This window comes from Phacochoerus africanus, chromosome 15 (genome assembly GCF_016906955.1).
Source record: "Phacochoerus africanus isolate WHEZ1 chromosome 15, ROS_Pafr_v1, whole genome shotgun sequence".
In the NCBI taxonomy this organism is placed as follows: Eukaryota; Metazoa; Chordata; class Mammalia; order Artiodactyla; family Suidae; genus Phacochoerus; species Phacochoerus africanus.
This window is the reverse complement of record NC_062558.1, coordinates 37,883,276-37,902,698: the sequence shown is the minus strand read 5'-3', so window position 1 is coordinate 37,902,698 and position 19,423 is coordinate 37,883,276. Positions and strand designations below refer to the sequence as shown.

At 46.5% G+C, this 19,423-nt stretch overlaps 1 protein-coding gene across 3 annotated transcripts in view; it reads right to left on the bottom strand.

Annotated features, from left to right (window-relative positions):
* The window catches only part of TBX5 (T-box transcription factor 5), a 53,550-nt gene that overhangs the window by 21,211 nt on the left and 12,916 nt on the right, over nt 1–19,423 (bottom strand). For all 3 annotated transcript variants that reach the window (XM_047761364.1, XM_047761361.1, XM_047761362.1), the window contains exons 6-7: nt 18,614–18,766; nt 9,396–9,487 (exon numbers count right to left, since the gene is read on the bottom strand). In XM_047761364.1, coding sequence (XP_047617320.1) covers nt 9,396–9,487; nt 18,614–18,766 — 245 coding nt within the window. The remainder of the gene's footprint in view (nt 1–9,395; nt 9,488–18,613; nt 18,767–19,423) is intronic.

The window sequence follows — 19,423 nt, the reverse complement described above, 5'->3', positions numbered from 1 at the left end:
GCAGGAAGGTGGAGAGATGCCTTCTGAGGCTGGTTCTCTGTCCTTCCGGAAGCTGGAGGCCAGAGGGATCTGGACTAACTTGGGACAGGGACCTTTCTGAAACTGCTTCCTGTACTCAAGGGATTGTCTTAAGGCCTCCTCTGTTCCATGGGGAGTCACGGGGGGTCCCCTGGTCATGACGAATTAAGCCAAGGACCTCCTGGTGACCATCAGTGAAATGATGACCTTGGCAAAGGCACCCCAAAGCAACCACTTCTTCAGGAATGCTAAATGTTCTGGGGACTAACATAAAATTGAGAGTTCTGCCTTACCCCTTAAAAAAAAAAACAAAATTGAGAGTTCCCATTGTGGTGCAGCAGAAATGAATCTGACTAGTATCCATAAGGATTCAGGCCCAGTCCCTGGGCTCACTCAGTGAGTTAAGGATCCTGCATTGCCGTGAGCTGTGGTGTAGGTTGCAGACATGGCTTGGATCTGGCATTGCTGTGGCTGTGGTATAGGCCAGCAGCTGTAGCTCCAATTCAACCCCTAGCCTGGGAACTTCCATATACCAAGGGTGCAGCCCTAAAAAAAGAAAAACAAAGAATAAAACAAAAACAAATTTCCAACGTGATAGCATTAACTACTGCGATGAGATAACTGAGAGACAGGGCTTAAGGTGGGGATGGGCAGACGTGGGAGAATCTCTCCAGAGAAGTGAGTCTCAAATTTGGCTGACACTGTAATTACCTGGAGAATTTTTTTTTTTTAATACTAATGCCACTGTTCTGCAATACAGCCTGGACACTGGAGTTTTAAAAGCTCTCCAGGAGGGGAAAAAAAAAGGCCTTATGCAAAAGGATAAACACTATATGATTCCTTTTACATAAAGTTCTACAACAGACAAACCTAACCCATAATTTAAAAAAATCAGAATATTGCTTGTTTCCGGTAGAGAGGGGGAGGAGGAATTGACTAGGAAGGGGGCATGAAGGAATGTGCTGGAGTGAAGGGGCCCCAGCTATCTTATGACAGGGCTTAGGTTTCACAGGTTTGTACATTTGTCAAGAACTGAATGGTGCACTTAAGATCCGCACCTTTCACTGTATATAAATTTTACCTGCAGTAGAGAATCTTGAACAAAAACTTAGACGCCAGTTAATAGTATGCATGGGTGAAAGGACTCATGTCTGCCACTGAGTTTGAAATGCATCAGAAAAGAATAAGATGGATGGATGGATTGGTGGGTGGATGGATGGATGGATGAATGGATGGGTGGATGGATGGATGGATGGATGAATGGAAGGGTGGATGGATGGATGGATGGATGAATGGATGGACAGACAGGTTGGTGGATGGATTTGTGGTAGAGCAAATACATAGCAACATATTAATTGTAGAGCCTGATCAGTGGATATAAAGGTGCTAAGTGTACAATTCTACGTTATCTGTATGTCTTACATGTTTCATAATAAAACACTGAAACACACTCCAGGTACTTCTAATGTTCAGCTCAAGTTTAGAACCAAGTAGAGAAAAAGGTTCTTTTCTATACAACAGCCCAACACATGTGCTTTATTTCCTAAAAATAAAATTATGCATTACCTGCATATCTTTGTTCGTCCTGTAGGGCCAAGGGATAATCCAGGTATGACCAGGGAACCCCCTCCAGCAGATAACCTTTTAAAGGCCAGCTTCTGACCCCTTCCCTAGAGCTGCTGATTCAGAACCCCTGAGGATAAGACCCAGAAATTCACTCCTTTAACATTCCCAGCTAATTGTGATGTCTGCCAAAAGTTTGAGAAACTCTGCTTCAATGTGATTTGCCCACAGACACTGTCCCTGAAGAGGAGGTTCGCTGGGGGAGGGGGGTGGATGGGGGAGGGTACAGCGTGACAGATAAATGGGAAAAAGTTAGAAGATGATGAACACGATGGACAACCAGGACCCAAGATGGGACCCCTTGGGACAAAGCACCATCTCACAGCTTAGGCCTCTCGAACATAACCCTCCTCTTGTCTGCCACAAATTCACACTTTCCTGGGGGGAGCCACGTGCCTATAGCCAAAAGAACAGCAAGAAGTGGGGAGTTAATGCTGTCTCCAGAATATGGTTTTGGAAATCACACCTCCTTAATTGGACCTCCCCGTTACCTTTAACCTCAAGCATAAGAACGCCAGAGCACAAAGCCTCCCACTTGAAAACTGACCAGTTGAGGTTAAGGAGCTGAACATGCATTTAAAATCAGGAAGGAAGGGCTGGAAACCAGAGGGATGGCTCCAATAGAATGATTTTAACCTGTTAAGGGTCCCAGACCCCATGAATCCCTTGACATTGTTTGACATTTTCCTTCTACTTATATGTTGTGAGTTTTTCAGAGTTCCTTGCTTTAATTGGATTTTCCAAAGGGATCTTTTTTTTTTTTTTTTGTCTTTTTTGCGCCGCTCCTGCAGCATATGGAGGTTCCCAGGCTAGGGGTCCAATCAGAGCTGTAGCTGCCGACCTACATCAGAGCCACAGCAACTCGGGATCCAAGCCACGTCAGCGACATACACCACAGCTCACGGCAACGCCGGATCCTTAACCCACTGAGCAAGGGCAGGGATCAAACCCGCAACCTCATGGTTCCTAGTCGGATTCGTTAACCACTGAGCCATGATGGGAACTCCTCCAAAGGGATCCTAGATTCCGATTAAGAAGCCCCCACCCTCGAGGAAGAAGAGGAGGAGGTGACAGAGGCACTTCGGAGAGGGGACAATAGCCAGTTTCTCAGGTGGGTGGTAGAGATGTCCTCAACCTATTTACCCTGCCTGGGACATTCAGGGCTCTAAGCTTTCCTATCTGCTCTCTGCTTGCGGGGGCTCAAGATCCAGGTCAACTGAACAGCAACCCTGGGTACCCCAGCCCCAGAGACCACTTCCTGCCAAGGCATCGGCAGTCCTGTAAAAGGTTGAAGAGGTGGAGGCTGCCTCGATTCCTCCATGAAGAGATCTGAGGCCATCACCCTACACTCTGCTAGCCCCTGACAACGCTCCATAAATGCCGTGTCTGCTGGAAAGACCAGGCATTGCTTGAGGCCATGCTACATGAATTAAAGCCAGAACTGCTGGGGTGCGGGGCGAGGGGGGAGCACTCTGCCTACTCTGCCTACTGGGGGGAGCCCTCTGCCTACTCTGCCTACTAGGGGAAACCCTCTGCCTACTTGTCTGTCATTCCAAAGCCAGTGGCCACCTGGCAGGGCAGACAGGAGATTCTCTCCATCTGGAAGAAGCCCAAGCTCACAGTCCAGCCTCTGCACTTTGACTGGTTGTGTGGCCCTAGGGCAGGTCAGCCTAGCCTCTAGCTTCACCAGGGCACAGATCCCATCTCAACACCTGACATGCTCCAGCATCACTCTGGGCCAGGGACCGCACCAGGAGCTCCTGCACACGGTGGGGCAATATTAACACATGTGGGCCCAGAAGTTCTCACCGTGGTACAGGGGGTTAAGAATCCAATTGCAGTGGCTCATGTCACTGCAGAAGCATGGGTTCGATTCCCCAGCCCAGTACAGTGGGTTAAAAGGATCCAGCATTGCTGAAGTTCCAGCACAAGTCACAACTACGGCTCGGGTTCAATCCCTGGCCCAGGAGCTTCTATATGCCATAGCTGCAGCCATAAAAATTTTTAAATAATACATTTAAATTTAAAAAAAAAATGCAGGGCTACTCTTTGGCTCCCCTTCTATCTAGAGGAGGGATGTCTATTCTCCTCCTGGAATCTGGGCCCACTTAGTGAGCCCTGTTCAGCCAACAGAATGCAGCAGAAGAGACACTACAGCCTCCCAAGGTCAAGTGAGCAAAGGCCCTGTGACTCCAACCAAGCAGGGACTCCCTCTCCCTTGAGCCTGCCATGCTGGACAGGCCTCTTGGGCAACCCATATGGGCTCCCAGCCAGGAGCCAGTGCCAACCACGGGTGGTGGGGTGGACCATCCCGGGCATCCAGCCTTGCCTGGACTTCAACTACCTGCCACTTCCACCAACACCTGACAGCAAGCAACAACCACCCAGAAGCACCCGCTTCAAATTCCAGACCCACACATCACAAGGGAAGCCAAAGTGCTCCCCAAGGCTTCCCTTCACACACAGTGATGGTGAGTGATGCCTGGCCTTTCCAGCACAAGTAGTATTTTGAGAGAATTCCTGAGGGCTGACAGGCTACAACTGGATGAAATCTAGAGCCCTGTGATGGCCTCTGAGCTCCTCATGGAAGGACAGAGGTCGCCTGTACTCCCTCTGCCTTCAGCGGGCTGCAGAGACATGGGATGCTGGGTGCAGGAGTGCTGGCTGTCCTAGATTTCAAGTCTCACCCACACAGAGCTGACGGCAAGCCCAGAGTTTCGCAGCAGGTCCACTTGAAATTTAGGAGTGAATTGTTTCGTAGCAATAGTAATAATTAGGACACACACATTACCTCCTCTCACCCATGCAACAGCCCTGGAGGGAGGTTCTATAATTATCCCCCATTTTACAGAGGAGGAAGGAGAAGCTCAGTGAAGTAGAGGAGCCTCTGGCCTAATCAGTGTGGTGGCCTGGACCCCAGCTCCAGAGCCTGCTGGACCATCCGTGCCCCCTGCCCCTCGCTTGCTGTATGGATTTACCTTTTGCAGCCCTAGGACTTAACATGGAACAGGCACTGAATACATGCATGTGAGCTTAAGAGGAAAGCAACAGATCCAAGGATCAAAGAGTGAAGAAATAGGACCTCGCTAGGTGGCCCAGCAGATTAAGGATCTGGCCTTGTCACTGCTGTGGCACAGGTTCGATCCCTGGCCTGGGAACTTTCACATGTCGTAGGCATGGCCAGAAATAAATAAATAAATGAGTCACCAGGCCACATTTCCCCCTTCTGCACAAGGGTGCAGGTTGGTCCAGATGCTGCCTCCTAGGATCCCTTCTATCTCTAGCATCCCGTGCTTCTAGGAAGAGCCTCCTCATAGTGTCCCCTGTCACAGTGCCATGCCACCTAGCTTCCAGAGATCTTTAGACTCTGACCCCTCCTCTCAAGTCCAAGACATGTAGATAGATCCCTATCCACTTCTTCCCTGATGCCGACCCAGAAAACCCTTCCTCCCAACAGACTCAAATCCCATTCATCCCACAAGGCCTGGCTCCATCCTCTCCCCACCTCCCCAGTGGCCCTGGCCTTGGCGCCACTAACATCTTTGACTCCTAAGAAGTTCAGAACTTGTGTGAGCACATCTGAAAGTTCAAGGCAAAGTTCAAAGAAAGCAATGTTCTATGAAAAACCAGGGCCTAGATCATTTCAAACAATAGCAAAGCTGTCACACTTTTCACATTAGGATGAACCCAGGTGTATCTCCCTAATGTCTGTGATTTGCCCATCACCTTGACAATTGCCTCCAGATCTTCATACCAGCTCCACTGCTCTTTGGTTAATATTTTCCCTAAATAATCAGTCTTAACTCTCCTCCCTCCCTCTCTCCTTTCCTTCTTTCCCTACTTCCTTAGGACCTAGTCTCATTCTAAGCAATAAGGTCCATGAAATCAGTCTGATGTGCCTGTGTTTCTATGTGTGCCCTCTGAAATCATCTCATTTGTCACCAGGGGAGGGGGCATGCAATTTGGGAAATATTGGTTTTTAGGATAAGATGTTTCTAAGCCACAGATTAACCTTTCCAAATAACCTTGGCACATATTTCAATCAGTCGGCTCGAGGCAGGATTTGCAAATGATTTCATTTTCTTCTCTGTGCTTTTCCTTCGCTCCCCCATTTTCATAATAAGCTGTTATTGTGGCTGTCACCAGAAACCATGCATACATGTTGGAAAATAATGAAGACACCCTCTGCACCTTCCAATCACAGACTGCTGGGTGAAGAGAAGGGTGGAGGTGAGGGCCCAGACATTTGCCAAGCTAATCCAAAAGTTATTTATGTGGGATCACTTCGAGTTAATGCTCAGCCCTCCACAACCTCACCCCTCTCCCCTCTCCCCTCTCCCCTCGTCCGATTGTTGGAATTAGAGGAAATTTCATTCCCCCTGCTTTGCTCCCCGAGCCAGCTGTCACCGGGTGTGTGGGGGACAGGAAACAGGATTACAAGATTAACAGTGAGCCTGCCATTCCAGCCAGGCTGTTATCACGGCCGTCTCCGGAGGGCCATCTTCCCCACTTGTCACTGCCTCCTGCAACCTGGGAGCTGGGACTACAGCCCAGAAGAAAAATTCTGAACAGGGGCAAAACTAGGAGGCATGAAGAGTTTTCTCCCAAATCAGATCACTTTTTGGAGGGTGGACTGGGAGCCAAGCACTGTTTAGATAATTCTTACAAGAACCCCCAGAAAGTGGAAACTATGTTTATTTATGTCCATTTTACAGATGAGGATACTGAAGCTCTGTGAGGTGAAATCCCTTGGCCAAGGTCATGTGCTGATAAGTGCAGGGCAAGGATGGGACCCACCTTTGTCTGACTCCAAAGCTTCTTGGAGCCTCTCTGCTTTGCTCGCTCTCTTCCCCAGGGGCCACCTCTAAAGAACTGGGCAATCGACCCTGTCCACTCGCCCAGCCTGGTGAACAGTTAGTTCAGCCCTTGTGTTCTCCAAGGCAACTCCTAAGGCGGCCACAAAGATCCATGTGACTCTGAGGCTGGGCGTTCTGATCCAACACGTTAATCCCTGAGTTTCTACTGAAGACCAACCAACCTACCTTCCTTCCATCTCCAAGTGCCTATCCAGGAAAGAGACCTCGGCCAATCTGCAACAACTAGGAGATGGTTAGGGCACCAGTTCAGATCAGAGTAGAGTCATCTGCCTCAACATCTAGCCAGCTGTGTTGTTCAGCTGTGTTGAGGGGAGCGGAGCTCTCAAACACCTGTACCTCCCCACCTGTCTATCCTTCCACGGCCATCATCTGTCCAACCAGCTTCCAGAGCACCAGGCCCTTGCCTGAGGGCTCCTGGGAACAGACATACCCTGACTACAAAGTCTGCTGCCAAGGGAAGCTTCATGGAAGAAAGGACAGCTACAGGGAAGCCTTAGTGATGGGCAGGAGATGGCCACGGGAAGTGCGGGAGAGGAGACAGACTGAGGTGGACTAAAGGTGTTATTTTACTCAAAAAATAATGAGGGAGTTCCAATCTGGTGCAATGGGATCAGTGGCCTCTCTAGAGCTCTGGAATGCAGGTTCAATCCCTGGCCCGACACAGTGGGTTAAGGATATAGCATTGCTGCTGCTGTGGTGTAGGTTGCAGCTATGGCTTAGATCTGATCCCTGGTCTGGGAACTCCATATGCCAAAAGAAAAAAAAAAGAAAAAAAGAAAAACTAGTATAGCACAGGGAATTATACTGAATCACTTGTGATGGAACATGTTGGAGGATAATGTGAGAAAAAGAACATGTGTGTGTGTGTGTGAATAGGACTGCTATACTCTGCTGTATAGCAGAAATTGACACAACATTGTAAATCAACTATAACAAAAAAATTTAAAAAACAAAAACAAAAACAACAGAGGAAGACAGATTTGGAATAGATCCTTCAGCATGACTGAAGGGAGAGGAAGAAAGCTCGGGGGCTCAGCCAGGCCAGATGGGAAGGGTGTGGTCAACCACGCAAAGGAGTCTGGACCTGATGCCGAGGGCAACAGGAGGCCTGGGAGAGTTCTAGGCTGTGAAGTAAGCGTGTCTGATCTGTCTTACAAAGATGTCTTTAGCAGCTGCCTGGAGTTTGTCCTGGATGGGAACAGAGCTGAAGTCAGGTCTCAAGAGGTGAGGAGGCAGGGGCAGATGAGAATGGTGATGGCTGGAAAAGACAGCCTGGGTGGAGAATATAGGCAAATCCTGATATATATGTGAAGAAGGTAGACTCCACAGGACCTTGTGACTGGTTAAATTTCAAGGGATGATCCATAACTCCTTAAGCCCATGAAACCATGTGCTCTTGACCTTGTGGGAAGGAGGAGGGAAGAAGTGGGAGATGGAAAAAACCCTTTGGTTGCAGGCTGAAACCAGTCCCTCCCTGCACAGCCTGGACCTTTACCTGCAGGAGGACAGAGAGGGGTCTTTGTCCATCAATGGCTGATGACAGACAGCCATCAGATGGGGAGGGGGCTCACAGACACCATAGAAATAAAAACTTGGCACTCCAAAAGACTAGGGCCAAAAAGAGTTTGGTCTCTTTCAGCTTTCTGTGATATTTGTCAGTTTTTCCACTGACCATAAGACCATAAAATCCAACTCCAATTTCCAAATGTAGACATGTAAGGCCAAAAGTGTTTTTAAATAATAATTTAAGAACTTGGTTATTTTTCACCACACACAAAAAAAGCGTCTTACAAATCCACAAGCATGAAGGAAACTAGTTATGAAGGCAGGGATTCATGTGTGGTGTACGGGTCCCACCTGAAGATAACAGTACATTTATTTTTTTAAAAGCATGCAAAATTAGATCTGGTAAGCCTGCTACCTGAAAACAATTTCCATGGCATGTATTTCTAAACCTCACGTTAAAACCACAAAGCCACAACCTTTTTCTCTTTCTCTTTCTTAAGCTTCTTGTTCTCCTTTGAGCATGTCTATCCATCGGCCCAACTTTCCCTTTTTGTGTCTTCCAGAAAGGATAAGGAAAAGCCTCCTGAATGACCTCATTTTATTTTGAAACACTAAACCCACCAAAAGGGGGAGGGGGGGAGAAAAAGACCTTTCTTGGTCAAGGGGATCAGGATGTATTTCTAATTCTCTTGCCATATGGTAAGTTATTTTGGAAGCCTATCAAGAGGTAGAGGGGAATGTTCGACAAAATTGGCAACAATCAAATTAGACCAAATTCCCACTATGTCCATTTGCCACAGCCCCTTCTATTCATCATATCAGCGACCGTGACCACAGGATATGTACAAATACCGAGCAATTTTTACCCCAGTGCCCTGGATACCATGTGGTGTCGAGTCTGTCTGCATAATCACCCCCAGGAAATCAAGCCATTAACTTCCCTTCCATTAACCAAGAGCGGTTGCCAAAAAGAAAAATCATTCATCGCCTGTGACTTATGGGAAGAAGGCGAGAAGGACTTCACGAGAGGGAGAGAGACAGCGGAGAAAGAGGGGGAAATTGTAGCTTTCCTTCCTAGGCCGACAGAGACCGATCAAATTCTCTTCTACTCACCCCCTCACCCCTGTCCCCATCTCATGCTCCAAGCTCCATCCGGGTTGCCTGATGGAGGAGATCACGTGGAAAGTTATCAGAAAATGGGATTGAAAAGGCTCTTTCTCCTTGTTCACCATGGCGACCAGGGCTCCATTTCTCTGTGCCCGGTCTTCTGTGGCTGCGGGCTCACCTGCGTTATTGCAGGGACGGGTGGGGGAGGAGCAGGGGGAGGGGATGGCTGCAGAGAGGAGGGAGCCCAGGAAGCAGCTGACTTACCTTTGCATCCTTGACATCCTGTGCAGTTCCATGTCATCGCTGCCCCGGAATCCTTTGGCAAAGGGATTATTCTCGATCTTTAATTGGGTGATCTGAAAGCAGAGGAAAGGGAGTTTTCACATGATTTACAAGACTACCTTGGGTCCCGGCTAATAGTAAGTGTCATGGAAACGCAGCCTCAGGCAACCCAAAGAAGCAAATTAAGCCAGTCACATCAATGGGACCCACCACTTCATTCATGAGAAGGCTTTGAAAAATGTCCTAGATCAAACAGCTTTTAAAAGGGGGAAAAATAACCTGGTTTCGGTTTGCCCATCAATTGGAGTCATACTCTGCCTTGCTCTGGCTGGACTGGCTTTTTTGTTTTGTTTTTAATCTTAGCATTTTGTGTTTCAAACACAATCTAGGCCTCAACACTTGGTCCTCCCCTCCCCCTTGGAACATGGTACCATGTTGACATTGTGTTGGCTTCCTGCAGCGTGGCAATCTCCATTTGGAAGGACTTGATCATGCTCTCAAAATCCTACCATGTCTCATTTCATGTTCATTTCATAATTTCCCAGATAGGGTTGGCTACCTCAGGTGGAAAATGGGGTCTAATTTAATAAACACTAACATTTAGAGTTCTAATATATATTAAACAGAGCCTAACCTCTTTAATTGTCTAGGTAAAGAAGAGAGAGCCCTCTTCTTAGAACTTTTTGTTGCAATATAGTGATAGAACTGGCACTTTAGTTTCAAGACCCAGAACCTTCCTGGAAACCACCAACGCATATTCTGTTTGTGTGAGCATACAGTGGCAGACCTGGGTAAAAGAACTTCCTAAAAGCTGCGTGTGAATTAAACTTTTTTTTTTTTTTTTGGTCTTTTTAGAGCCACACCCTTGGCATATGGAAGTTCCCAGGCTAGGGTCAAACTGGAGCTGTAGCCGCCAACCTACACCACAGTCACAGCAACACCAGATCCTTAACCCACTAAGCAAGGCCAGGGATGGAACCCACATCCTCATAGATACTAGTGGGGTTTATTGCCGTTGAGCCACATCAGGAACTCCATGAATTGAATTTTGATAAATCAGATCACTTTTGAGACCCCAGGGCAGCACTCATCAAAGGTCACCTTTACCATCATTATCATATCTCTTCAGGGCCTGTCCACTGGCCTGCATAATTTTTTTTTTTTTCCACACCTGCAGCATGCAGAAGTTCCTGGGCCAGGGATCACACCTACACCACAGCAGTGACAACGCTAGATCCTTAACTGCTAGGCCTCCAGGGAACTCCAATATTTTTATTTAAAGAGAAGTTTTTTTTTTTGTTTTTTTTGTTTTTTAGGGCTGCACCTGCGGCTTAAGGAGGTTCCCAGGCTAGGGATCTATTCAGAGCTACAGCTGTCACCCTACACCACAGCCACAGCAATGAGGGATCCGTGCCACATCTGTGACTTACACCACAGCTCACAGCAACACCAGATCCTTAACACTTTGAGGGAGGCCAGGGATCAAACCCGCAACCTCCTGGTTCCTAGTCAGATTCGTTTCCGCTGCGCCATGACAAGAACTCCAACGGCATCTCTATTTTATTTTATTTATTTATTTTTTGTCTTTTGTTTTTTTAGGGCTGCACCCACAGCATATGGAGGTTCCCAGGCTAGGGGTCCAATCAGAGCTATAGCTGCCGGCCTATGCCACAGCCATAGCAACTCCAGATTTGAACAGTGTCTGCAACCTACACCACAGCTCAAGGCAAAGCCAGATCCTTAACCCACTGAGAAAGGCCAGGGATCGAACCTGCATCCTCATGGATGCTAGTCAGATTCAGTTCCACTAAGCCACAAGGGGAACTCCAATATTTTTATTTAAATCAAGCCATTTTTATTTAAATTTATTTTATAAAAAAAATTATATCACTTCTCTGTAGGTCAAAGTGGAATAGCTTTGCCATTTGATAGAAAGAAAATAGGTACGTTGAATTCTCTCTACTGGTACCCACAGAAAGTTCCAAGCCTACAGCCTGCCTCCTCTTTGTTGTAAGGGGAAATTCAACACTTTCAGAAAAATATTTAACCTAAACTGGTACTGGGGTAAGCCTCTCTCTCTCTCTCTCTCTCTCTCTCTCTCTCTCTCTGAGAAATGAATAGAAAAATAACTGGAGCAAGAACAATTTTCTCTCCATGATTCCATCATCTTCAAGTACCCACAGAACTGTTTCCTCTGCCCTTAGTACTATCATTATAGACTTTGAGAAACCAAGTAGCTCCTTTGGGAAACTAGACGTAATTAATGAATGTCCCCATAATTTGTCTATTTGGGGGCAAGCAGTCTGGTATGTTCTGTTTCCCGGAAGAGATGGTCTTATAAAGCTTCCTCCTAACTCCAAGACTATCACAAACATATAATTACTATATGTGTACGTGTGTGTTCACAATAAAAATATACGTAAAATTAACATTTTTTTCCTTTTTTTGTTAGGGCCTCATCCACAGCATATGGAAGTTCCCGGGCCAGTCGTTGAATTGGAGCTGCAGCTACTGCTGCTGCTGCTGGCCTAGGCCAGAGCCACAGCAATTCGTGATCTGAGTGGCATCTTCGACCTACACCACAGCTCTCAGCAACGCCAGATCCTTAACCCACTGAGCAAGGCCAGGGATCAAACCTGAGTCCTCATAGATATTAGTTGGGTTCACTACCACTGAGCCATAGCTGGAACTCCTAAAATTAACATTTTTTTAAATGTTATATGAGGAGTTCTCACTGTGGCTCAATGGGATTGGCGGCATCTCTGTAGCGCCAGAACACATGTTCAATCCCCAGCCTGGCTCAGTGGGCTAAGGACCTGGTGTTGCCGCAGCTGTGGTGTGGTCACAACCCAGCTCAAATCTGACCCCCAGCCCAGTAACTCCATAGGCAATGGGATGGCAAAAAAAAGGGGGAAAAAAAAAAAGTTATATGACTCCAACCAAATGACATTTTGGAAAAGGCAAAATTAGGGAAACAGCAAAGAGATCAGTGGTTGCCAGAGTCAGAAGGAAGGGAAGGGTGAAACAAGAGAAGCACAGAGGATTTTTAAGGCAGTGAAACAATTCTGTGGGATACAGCACGGTGACTATGCATCATTATACATGTGTCTAAAGCCACAGAGTGTGTACAACACCAAGAGTGAACCCTAAGGCAAACTACAGACTCTGGGTGATGATGCGTCAGTATAGGGTCACCGAATGCTAACCAATGTCCCACTCTGGCAGGGGATGGTGATAGTGGAGGAAGCTGGGGTGGGGGGGGACAGGGGTACACACGAACCCCCTGTACTTTCCACTCAACTTTACTATGAACCTTAAGCTGCTCTGAAAAGTAAAACTGATGTAAATACTTTTCATCCCTCCTGCCCTCCTCCCTCATCTTTTCCACTCTACCCATTCCTGCAACTTTCATATTTTGAACTGACTCTTAGGATGAGTACAAGTCCATAAAGATCTCTTTGGAAAACAGTCTTGCAATGGACACTTTTCAACCCAGTTCTATCTTGACTCCAAAAGCTCATCACCTAATAGGACATGCTTTCTCACTTGGCTCTTAGGACAATAAAATGCAACCCAAATGACCATAAATCATTTTTTTAAGGTGGGGGAGATTCTCCATAAGTTAAGTACAAACTAGATCTTTTTTAAAAGGAGTAGAGGGAGTTCTTTCCCTGCTCCCTGCACCCCCATCCACCCAGTGACAGAAGCCAACCTCTGAATATACTGAAGACAAAAAAGGGGGTGGGTGGCATCAGGGCTGAATTAATGCCTGTTCCATGATGTCACTGCTCCACCAAGATCTTGCAACAAAAAAATTACCCTGAGAAAAAAAGAAAAGGGGAGTTCCCGTTGTGGCTCAGTGGTAATGAACTCGACTAGTATCCATGAGGATGCCGGTTCAATCCCTGGCCTTACTCAGTGGGTCAGGGATCCAGCATTGCTGTGAGCTGTGGCTTATGTCGAAGACCAGGCTTGGATCCCATGTTGCTATAGCTGTGGTGTAAGCCAAAGGCTATATATAGCTCCAATTCGACTCCTAGCCTGGGAACTTCCATATGCCGTGGGTATAGCCCTAAAAAGAAAGAAAAAAAAAGGAAAGAAAAGGGTGGGTTTGGGTATTTCATCAACAAAAATCTTGTGTTCCAACCCATTCTTTATACCTCAAACAGGTTAACTACTACTACCTGATTCTTGCTCTTATCACCATAGCTTCCAAAAATATGATGGCACAGGATACGCATGATTTGCTAAATGTGCACTTAGGTGCGTGGATCTTACCTATGTCCTGCTTTGTAGATTTGAGTGTAGATGCCTACTGGGCGTAAGAACGACCCCTGAGAAATGTTAACCTGCAGGCTTCAGGACAGGTGAAAGTGTTCCTCTTATTTCATTCCTGTCCCCTCTCTTATTATCACTCTGTCTATGAAATTCCCTTCCTCATACAGCACTAGTCACTCACAGGCACACAAACCGATACACCTGGAGGTCTGAGTTCTACCAAAAGGCTCCACTGAAACTGACTTCCTTTCGTCATACAAATGTATTCCCTCCAAAATCAGCATTAAACCGGATATCCGGGGGAGGGGTTTGGGTGGGGGGAAAAGCAAATATAAATGCCAGCTCCAACCAGGGAGACAGAGGTTGTAAAAATTAATGAGAATAATTGTTGTGAATTCTCGCTTTTGGGGAAAAAAAAAAAAAAACACCTCACGGGGGCCAAAAATCTTAATTATGTCTCTCTATTAGGAGTTCATTTCCTGGTCCCAACCAGAAAGCTCGTACCTCATAAATACAGGCTCCATACACAATGATTTAAGCAGGAGGAAAATGCCTTTTAATGGCAAAGTAAGTTAATATTGGGGGAGAGACAAGCTTGCCATACAAAGCCATTGTTGCAAAAGCGGGGAAATGAAATGCCCATGTGACCTTTTTTTAACACCTAAATATTTCTAGGGATTGCTCTCAGAGCTGCTGACAACTGAAGCGAAAACCTTACAAAAACGTGTTTCACAGAGTGAACGTCGCTGGGGAAGATTCGAGCGTTTAAATATCTTTTTCAAGCTGTCAACCATCTGGGGAAATAACTCCCAAATCCAGCTTGGGATCACAGCTGGGCTCAGGAAATAGGCTGTGTCATTAGGAACCCCATGGTATACATATGAACCCTGCCACTTACCTGCCGCCACCTGGTACCTGCATCCAGGGATCAGTCTGGAGGCACTGAGCCCCTTGGACCAAAAATTGGTGGCTCGTATTTTTCCTAATTGTCCTGGCAATTTAATCACACAGACTGCTTTTCTTTCCCCGAGCACTTATCCAAAGCATAATACTGGGCAAACAGGCCTTGGATTGACGACACGATCAGGGAATGAACCAACTAAACCACAAAGACTAACATGTATAGTTGTACTTCAACCTCAAAAATAAGAACTTATTCAAAAGTCTCTGGAGTTCCCTGGTGGCTCAGTGGGTTAAGGACCCAGCATTGTCACTGCTGTGGCTCCAGTTGCTGCTGTGACTTGGGTTCGATCCCTGGATGAGGAACTTTCGCATGCCATGGGAGTAGCCAAAAAACAAAACAAAACAAAATCTCCATCTTTCAGATTCTAAAAGAGGGTGGTCAAAGAGTTTTTCAGCACCTGCATTTTGAATGGAGTTGCCCTATTAATCAATGGGTCAGTTAAGTACTCAATCAATGGAATCATCACTAACAATCTCTCCTGACTCTGTACCAGGCTCTGCATGAGACACTTTGCACGAATTATGTCATTTTAATCCTTGCAATGATAATACCAAAAAAATTCTCTTCTGATATCCATTTTACAGATGGGGAAAACTGAGTTAAATAATTTGTCCAAGTCAAATGGGTCTGAACCCAGGCAGTCTGCCTCCAGACTCTCAACCATAATCCTTCATGAGCTCAGGTGGCTTCTACCCATGAAGTCAGAAATCTCAACGCTCCATCCAGGTGTGACAATAAAGTAACAAAACAGAGTCCACAAATCACACACAACCTGACCCGCTTATATAAGTCACACATCATATATCTGTGCAGGGAATGCGTGCAGGGGCCTGGATTCAACTGGGAAAGTGCCCCGCATTAGACTTCTCTCCTGACAAAGGAATCAAATGCCTTGGTATTCAATGACTAAAAAAGTGTGGGAAACCTCATCTGGGGGAGAGTGATTGAAAGCTGTCTCCCAGGAAATCCCTCTTCTGGATGTGGGCTGGCGTTAAAAAGACCTACATGGGCGTTAAGAACCTGTCATAGTCTCCCTGAGGATGCAGGTTCAATCCCTGGCCTCGCTCAGTTGGGTTAAGGATACAGCAGTGTAGATCTCAGATGCGGCCGGATCCTGCGTTGCTGTGGCTGTGGTGTTGGCTGACAGCTACAGCTCCAATTTGACCCCTAGCTTGGGAACTTCCATATGCTGCTGGTGCAGCCCTAAAAACAAAACCAAACCAGAAAAAGACCTGTATGTACAGTTCACCTGGGCTCCCTGGCTCAACCAATAAAGAAAATCAGTCATTCCTTTGCAGCCTTCAAATTTATCTCCACCACTCAATGCATTCTATCATTATTTCATGATGTAGATAAGTCAAATTATGACACTGTACACCTTAAATGGATGCAGTGCTGAATATCATTATACCCTGATAAAACTGGAAGAAAACACAAAAACCACAACATCCATGCATATAGCCAAATGCATATTTGGAGACTCACGTTTGGAGACCCATGAGCACACAGACTCACAATCTCCTAGATTGTGTTCCACACTCACACGTACACACCCCACTGGGCAGGCACGCCTCCACACCCACAGATCACCAAATATATTCCTTGGAGAAGACTTTTTTCAAAATAGAAGTCTAGGGGGTGTTGAGTATGTTTATAAGTGGGAACAGTGATGCTTTCATAGGTATATACCTACGTCAAACCTATTCAACTGAATACTTCAAATACTGCAATTTATTGTGTGACAGGCCTTAAGAAAGTTGTAAATAGAAAGAGAAAGAACAGGTGTTCCCCTAGATAGACCCACTCCTGATGGACCCCTAAGATCTTAGAGCTACATAGAACTTAGGAATTTCCCCTAAAGGACCTGAATCACCCACAGGTTTCTTTAACAGGTCACTTTCAGGTGTCTACCACTTCTGTCCCCTCTGTATGGACCTGAGTTTTCTTAGCAGGAATAAAAAAGATCTGTCTATTTTTAGACCTTCTGTCAGGGCTAAGAGACACTAAGCAGTATGTGTATATGTGTGCGTGTATGCATATATATACACATATGTGTGTGTGTATGTGTATATATATATATGTAACTGAGAGTCCTGGTTGCTATTTTTTCCATTTTTCCTGCTGTGGCCATCACCACAAAGTTAAACATAGGTTTACAGCAGCCATAGAGGAAACAGGCTTCTGGCAGCCGGACTCAAATTAGCCTGAAATGGTGTTGCAACTTTCAGGGCACTTGACCTTACCGTTTTTGTTTTTTTTCTCTTATTGGTTCAATGAGCGGGAAGAACTTTAAAAAGTCCTTCTTTCCCTTTAGAAAGTTAATTGCATCTGTAGGGGGAGTGAGTTTTCTGCTGAAAGGAAGCTCTCTTGAGGCCTGGGATCCCAGACTGGCCATGTGGCCTGGGAGGGACCATCCATCATGACTTGGCCTGGTCACTGACAACCTGAATTCGGCGATTACCCACAGTATTTCGTAACTGCCCTGGCTTCACTGTGAGTGGGTGGGGGGGCGTATTATCCAATGCCCAGCCTGCATGAAATGACCTTCAAGGGGTGACTGGAGGCTTTAGGATGCTAGGCTCCTCCCTCACCCCACCCTGGCCTCTCCTGCCTGGCCCCACCGCCCCGGTGGCTTCCCCCCAACCCCATTCTTTCCTCGAAGGTAAGGAGGGATGGGCTTTGTGGAGAGGGAGGGGCACACCATCCCCATGGCCATCTCGTAAGTGGTCCACGTGATTTGCCTTCACTGATCGCATATGGACCACCCCCCTCAACTTTCCCCTCCCACAGCCTTCTAACCCCAAATCACTTCATAAGACTCCTAACAGTCTACAACCCCACAGTGGCAATGGCCCCTGCCCAGCCCCTGTATCTTGCCTTTCCAGATTCCAGATCTTTCCCTAACAAGTCTTAGGAATCATTCAGCGCTGCCCTCCCTCCAATAAAATGAATCCACGTGCACCCGGGTTTCTAAAGAACAGACATGAACTGTGACAAGTCAAGACAAGCCCTTTCTCCTGAGCAATAATAAAAGTTACTCCCCCCAACCTGTGATTACGGGGCGCCCTGTTCCAATACCATTGTCAAGTGCTCGCTTCGGCAGCACATATACCAGTACCATTGTCAAGCTCTGAATGCCCAAATGGGGGCCTGGATTTCGAACAGCATGGGGTTCTGATGGTGACACAAGCCATCTGTACCATCCCCCCACTACCCTATAGTGCAGCCACCAAAGGATGCACTGGCCGCAGGCATGCCTCCCTTCATCAAGCTGTGCGTTTGCAGGATCTTGTCTGAGTCCCCAGAGCTGTGATCCAGGTTGCTGATTTTTTTTGGGGGGGGGGTTTGGTTTTGTTTCAGCAACACCCACCTTGCTTGAGTATGTGATCCTGGGTCAGGAATTGCTGAAACAATGAGGGGAGCATCTGGGAAAATCCAAGCTCAAGATGTCTAGCAACTGTGCTACCTGTCCCAACTGGAGTTGAAATGCATCCAAAAGGCAGAGTGGAGAGGAGGAGACTGATCCCAAGAGAAAAGGTGGCCCCAGGAGGGTGGCACCTGGCCCCCACCTAAGAGTACAAAGCCAGCCCATGCAAAGGTGTTTCTATCCACTGATCATTTCAGCGCATTGGGATGCCTTCCTGTTGCATCTCAGTACTGCATTGATGCCACGTGGTCATCTTTAGTTTGACAATTTTGTTTCCACCTGGTGTGTGTGTGTGTGTGTGTGTGTGTGTGTTTTGTGCCAACTCCGTGAATGCAGTACAAACAGCTGCGACCCTTAGGCTGCAGCTCAGTCCCTGCCCCAGCCCCCGGAGAAGCAGTTGGTGCCTGCTGTGCTGAGGAATAAAGGTACCCATAAAGCTTAAGGTTTTAGCAAGAGACCCCTGCAGCTTCCGGCAAACAAGCTGGTTCCCCACCCCCACCCCGTTGGCTGATTCCTGGGTACTGGACTTACCTTGTGGTTCTGGTAGGAAGTCACTGCAATAAACGCCGTCTCAGGAAAGACGTGGGTACAGAATGCAGTATTTTTTGAGCCAAATCCATTATTTTCGTCCGCTTTCACGATGTGTAATCTGGGCTGGTATTTGTGCATGGAATTTAGAATAATCTAAAAATAATAAAGAAAATGAGATTGTAAGGAAAATCAAAACCCCTTTGTTTCCATAAAACCCCACTCTCCACCCCAAAATTAGATTCCTTATATAGGCTCTTGAAAAAAGGTCTGATTTTTTTTTCCCCTGTTTTTGAAAAGAAGCCAGTGATTTCATTAAAAAGAAACATTTCAAAAATGACAATTTCCATCTGAAAAAGCCAGGGTAATATTCCAGGAATCTACCCAAAGCACACAGGGCAGTAAATCAGAATTCTTAATAAAGTTTGCTTAATAAATTAACTCCCTGCATAGGGCACTGCCCACCCCCAACCTCCCCACCCCCTCAACCCCCCACCCCCTGCAGTGGGAGTGAAGCAATTTTGGGACAAGGAACTGGTGTCCTCCAAGAAAGCCTGGGCAATAACTTGGGGGGTTTTTTGTTTTGTTTGTTTGCTGTGTATCCTTTTTTGTCTTTTTTTAAAACTTAATTTTATTGGAGTTGAGTTGACTTACAGTATTACTTTCAGGAGCACAGCAAAGAGTGGATATAAATATATCCACTTTTTTCCCACATAGGTTATTACGAACTATTGAGTAGATTTTCCTGTGCTATACAGTAGGTTCTCTGGGCAACAGTTTTGGAATGAAAGGGGAGAAGAAACAAATACATAA